The sequence below is a fragment of the Limulus polyphemus genome, unplaced genomic scaffold (genome assembly GCF_000517525.1).
Source record: "Limulus polyphemus unplaced genomic scaffold, Limulus_polyphemus-2.1.2 Scaffold3288, whole genome shotgun sequence".
In the NCBI taxonomy this organism is placed as follows: Eukaryota; Metazoa; Arthropoda; class Merostomata; order Xiphosura; family Limulidae; genus Limulus; species Limulus polyphemus.
Window position 1 is genome coordinate 83,669 of NW_013668898.1, and position 6,091 is coordinate 89,759.

The 6,091-nt window shown below is 33.9% G+C and overlaps 1 protein-coding gene across 1 annotated transcript in view; it reads left to right on the forward strand.

Annotated features, from left to right (window-relative positions):
- LOC106469078 (mitoferrin-2-like) overlaps positions 1-5,634 on the forward strand; it is a 13,369-nt gene extending 7,735 nt beyond the window's left edge. Inside the window, exons 3-6 of the mRNA XM_013929534.2 lie at positions 433-658; positions 1,432-1,488; positions 2,006-2,608; positions 4,420-5,634. Coding sequence (XP_013784988.1) covers positions 433-658; positions 1,432-1,488; positions 2,006-2,604 — 882 coding nt within the window. The 3' untranslated portion in view covers positions 2,605-2,608; positions 4,420-5,634. The remainder of the gene's footprint in view (positions 1-432; positions 659-1,431; positions 1,489-2,005; positions 2,609-4,419) is intronic.
- Positions 5,635-6,091: the final 457 nt, after the last annotated feature.

The following is a 6,091-nucleotide window of genomic DNA, read 5'->3' on the forward strand; positions in this document are numbered from 1 at the left end:
TAATGTATTAAGGTGACACTGTGTCACTACAATAATGTATTAAGGTGACACTGTGTCACTACAAGAAAGTATTGAGGTGACACTGTGTCACCACAAGAATGTGGTAAGGTGACACTGTGTCACTACAAGAATGTGTTAAGGTGACACTGTGTCACTACAAGAATGTGTTAAGGTGACACTGTGTCACTACAAGAATGTGTTAAGGTGACACTGTGTCACTACAAGAATGTGTTCAGGTGACACTGTGTCACTACAAGAATGTGTTAAGGTGACACTGTGTCACTACAAGAATGTGGTAAGGTGACACTGTGTCACCACAAGAATGTGGTAAGGTGACACTGTGTCACTACAAGAATGTGGTAAGGTGACACTGTGTCATATGTCATTAGTGAATAACTTTTGTATCACTTTATTTTCACCATTTCTCTCCAGACGAGGATGCAGAGCCTTCAACCAAACCCTAAGGCAACCTACCACTCATTGACAGACGGTTTGTGCAAAATGGTCAGGTATGAGGGAGTTTTTCGTCCTGTTCGAGGAATGACTGCCGTAGTTTGTGGAGCAGGGCCTGCTCATGCTCTGTACTTTTCTTGTTATGAAAAAATGAAGCGGGTTTTCAGTGGTACAGAAACTGGAGCCCATAGTCCAATTTCTCAAGGTAAAAATACATAACATTTATAGAGTCTAGCATAAAAAGTTAAAATGTTGTAGTTTACTGCATCTCCTAAGGGACAGGTTGTAAATAATCAATGCAAGAGCCAAAAATAACAATATATTAAGGAGCCAACCTAACTTATTAAAACGTTATTCCCGGGTGTGTCAGTGATAAGTTCGAGGTTTGATTCCCCCTGGTGAATGGAGCTCATCTTAGTAGCTTTGCATTTAGACTACAACTTATTAGCCCCCTGGTGGCTCAGTGGTATGTGTGAGGGGAGAGGGGGTATAACACTAAAACTTAGGATTCTATACCCACGATGGCCACAGTACAGATAGCCTATTGTGTAGCTTTGTATTTAATATTGTTCAAAATGCCCTCTGGTGGCCAAGCAGTAAGTCTGAGGGCTTATAGGGCTAAAACTTTGGTTTTGATACCCACAGTGGACACAACACAGATAGCCTATTTTATAAGACTTGTACTTAACAACAAACTTATTCTTACACGATCTGAGTATAGAAGTGTCAAAATCTAGATGGAAAATAGCTGAATTATACTTACATCTTAAATAACTTGGAACTCTTTGGAGAAAGTTGAGACCTTGCATGTATTTTTACCACTTAGTAAGTATAAGTGTTGGACAGAAAACGTTATGACACTTAATGTACTTAATTCTTGTACAAGATTTCCATATTTTTAGGAAGTAACCAAGTTTTAATAAAATGTATTAAATCTTTTTTCAAGCCACTTATTCATGTTCAAAACTTTGTTTCCAGGAGCTGCTGGTTGCTTAGCAACATTGGTACATGATGCAGTAATGACTCCAACAGATGGTAAGGCAAAAAAATCTTTGTGTAAACACATTAAATCGGTTCAGACGTATTTAGCTGTAACTGATGCATCTCGTTCGATTATATTTGTTATTTTATAATACTAACTGGGACAGTGAATTTCTGGACCGGAGGTTAGGGCATTTTAATTGCAATCTGAGGGTCGGAGGTCAAATCCCCATCCCACCAAACGTGTTTGGCCGTGGGGGCGTTGTAATGTGACCGTCAATCCCACTATTCATTGATTAAAGAGTAGCCCAAGAGTTGGCGGCGAGTGGTAATGACTAGCTTCCTTCCATTTAGTCTGTCACTGCTAAAGTAGGGACGGCTAGTGCAGATAGCCCTCGTGTAGCAAAAGAAACAGTGAGTTTGCATGAGAATTTTTATAAAATGTGCTAATAGTGGAGGACTATAGATGGTTAGTGTAGTTTTTTTGTCTTTAAACAAAGTTTACAAGATAGATGTAGTTTTATGTGTCTTTTTTTTTTTTGTGGTTTATAGCGATACGTTTGATTTTCAGTTATCAAGCAACGAATGCAGATGTTCTCTAGCCCATACAGAAACACCGTTGACTGTATGAGAAGAATATGGCAGAGAGAAGGTGTGTGGGCGTTCTACCGTAGTTACTCCACTCAGTTGACCATGAACATCCCATTCCAAAGTATCCACTTCATGACGTACGAGTTCATGCAAGACGTAACAAATGAAAAACGGACGTACAATCCCAAGGCTCACGTAGTGTCGGGGGCAGTTGCTGGAGCCTTTGCCGCCGCCATCACCACCCCACTGGACGTGTGTAAGACTTTACTAAACACTCAAGAACGGGAAACTCTTCACGTGATAAAAAAATCCCACGTTAACGGCTTGTTTAATGCGGCAATGACCGTGTATAAGTTCAAAGGTTTGAAAGGCTATTTTCAAGGCTTACAGGCACGGGTAGTTTCACAAGTGCCCTCAACGGCAGTGGCATGGTCAGTTTATGAGTTTTTCAAATATGTGCTTCAAAGTAAACACGCTCTAACAGACCAAACTGTTGATCACTCAAATCCAACACCATCGCAAGAAGATCTCTTACCTACATCTACAGGTGCTATCGGTGCAGCTCCAACACCCCTGTGAAAGGGTAGGCATAAATTTTTATCACCAGTTACCTGCTGATAGTTTACTGGTAGGCACAGTTGCAAATAGCTTTCAAGTTGTGCTGTAACATTCTTGTTTTTTAATTAGTAAGTGTATGTTGTCATTATGAGATAAATCTTGTATGCTACTGTAACATGATTAAAACTTTTATATTATTATAATCTAATCAACACTAGAATATTACTGTAACGTGATCAAAACTTTTCCGTTATTATAATCTAATCAACACTAGAATATTACTGTAACGTTAATGTAATAGTTTGATCTATTCTAGTGTTGATTAGATTATAATAACGTAATAGTTTTGATCACGTTACAGTAATAGTATAGTGTTGATTAGATTATAATAACGTAATAGTTTTGATCACGTTACAGTAATATTCTAGTGTTGATTAGATTATAATAATGTAATAGTTTTGATCACGTTACAGTAATATTCTAGTGTTGATTGGATTATAAAGTTTTGATCACGTTACAGTAAATTACATTATTATAATCTAATCAACACTAGAATATTACTGTAACATGATCAAAAGTATTACGTTATTATAATCTAATCAACACTAGAATATTACTGTAACATGATCAAAAGTATTACGTTATTATAATCTAATCAACACTATACTATTACTGTAACGTGATCAAAACTATTACATTATTATAATCTAATTAACACTAGAATATTACTGTAACGTGATCAAAACTATTACATTATTATAATCTATTCAACACTAGAATATTACTGTAACGTGATCAAAACTTGCATATCGTCATAATGTAATTCATATCCATTCATAAATTCATTTTGCTCTCCAGGTTATTTGAAATCCAAGTTTACTGATCTTTGATGTGCATGTAAACTGAAGTAACAGTATTTCCTGGTCAAGCAGCTTTGTTGTGTGTTCGTAAACATTTGTATACTTCAATGAAAACTTTTATTATATTGGAGTTGTGTATAAACTTAAAAAGATATACCCCAGTGTAATTTTTGGTCGGTAGATGTTTAAAACTCGTAACGTGTGTTCACAAATAACTAAGTGTTCTATTAGCATTTCTAGTTCTACGTCGGAGTTCCTGGTGGGCTGCTGCACAGTTCAATCCTACCTTTAGTGTTTTATGTGGTTCTTAAGAAACTGTAAACATCTTACAAGCCTGGCTCTGAAGTGGAACAACTTATAAGAAACACCTTTTTATTTTGTACTTTCAGATTTTAATTGTGAATTTGTGGTAGAGTACAACCTTGATTTCCTTACTTTTATGTGTAAAATATTAATGGATGTCTACTTTATACAAGAAAAATAAGCTTGATATAAAAGTTATTATTCAACTTTGAGTCTTTGAAGTCAAACTATGTATATTAAGCCTAGTTATCGAACAGTCTAAAGCAACGGAGTAAGAGAGAGAAGTATTTTAACTAATCAATGTCATTCATCTGTCAATTTCTTTAATAAAGTATTGATAATTTACAAATTCCTGCCCTCTAGCTAACACGATAAACTCTCTAAGGTTGGTATGAATTATTAAATTATAAATGTTGTCTATTAAAAGGACTTGCTTCGGATTGGATCTTGAACTATTTCTCCTTACAAAGCCAGCTAGTGATATTGTTATGAGCCTTCATATTAGTGGTTAAGTCACTGTGTATTTACAGAAATGACTTCAACTTTTTATGGTAAAATCTGCATTGTTCATTGATTTACTTCAATTAAGTTTAATCCATGATAAAGATGTTTCAGAAGGAACTTCTCACCATCGATTGATAAATACTGACAACGTTAATCCTTTTCTTTTCAGTTACTGAAGTCAAGAGAAGCAGAATGTCTAAGAGTGCATCTAGAAATTTTTGAAACATCTTACAAAAACACTTCTGTTTGCCCAATAGTATTTTCTTTCAAATTCAATAATGTTTTTTTTTTTTGACATGAAAACAGCATACAGCTTGTGAAAAGTCTATTTTTCAAACATACAAAATTCTAATTGTCCCTCCAATTTCTTTTGTTGTGATATAGAGTACTGACCTTAAAAACTGGATGCTATTACCTTACCAAGATTTTAACTTTATAAAACTGAATGTGTGCCTTTCATGATTGTCTGCCAAAACAGTAAAAGTAAGGCTTTTTTTACTGTTGTGAAGCTTGCTGGATAACATAAACCAAATAGTAAAACCAAGACTGTTACAGTTGTACAACTTGCTAGATAACATCAACCAAACAGTAAAACCAAGACTTTTACAGTTGTACAACTTGCTAGATAACACCAACCAAACAGTAAAACCAAGACTGTTACACTTATACAACTTGCTAGATAACACCAACCAAACAGTAAAATCAAGACAGTTACAGTTGAACAACTTGCTAGATAACACCAACCAAACAGTAAAATCAAGACTGTTACAGTTGTACAACTTGCTAGATAACATCAGCCATTTTACTGTTGTAAATAATCGTGTTATCAGTAGACCAAATTTTTGTTTCTTGTAAAAAAAATAGGCTTCATTAATACTGTGAAGCCTTAAAAAATAATATTAGCTGTACAGAATGTGGATAATGAGCAATAATAAACAAAGCTAATTTTTTTAATTATGATTATCTTTTACAGAGCTACATAAATTACTTTGATAGTACGTAATAAAACCTGGAATTTTCCTTTATTGGCAAACATTAACGGCTACTTTTCCACACTGTGAAACTCCCCAGCTTTTCCCATAGAAACCACCATTTTGTCGACATGGTGGTCATAAACTATGTCAATTGACTCACAGGATTGTTTTCAGTCATTCCCAAGAACTGAAATTATTTGGGTTACTCAAAAGAATAACTTAAATTTATTTATTAGTTACACTATAAAGTTTCTATAAGCCAACGGTGTTCATTAGTAGAAATTTTTTGTTCCTTAACAGAACAACATTCCTCTATTTTAAAAAAAAAAAAAGTCATACGTTATCACGGAAATAAAATTAGCCTATAAGAGAAATATTCAGTGTTTTTTTGAAATTTATCTCAAGTGTTAATTCTTTACAAATAGATATATATATATTTAAATAAAATGTTAGTTTTGACTGTGTAACATTTGTTTTTCTGGAATTTCCACAATAGCTCTTATATACATTTCACAGAGAAAAAAGTCAGTAAACCATGATCCATAAACTATTTATATACAAAAAAATACCACCTAGTGATGTTTACTGTAAACATACTTGAATCACAAAATTCTCTGTCAAAAGGGAATGGTAAACTACTGAATAAATCTTTTATTACTTCAAATGTAACAAGTTTGATAAAAAAAACAAACTTAATTACAATTTGCCAAAACATAGGCAGCAAGCTATAATATACTGGAACAGGTTTATATTTAAAAAAAAATCTTAGTTTATAAATATTATTATTTTTTACACTGCTGCATATCTTTTAGTAATAAAATTGAACGTATTTTAATTTCCTCCTCTTTATTTTAATGATGACAAGCT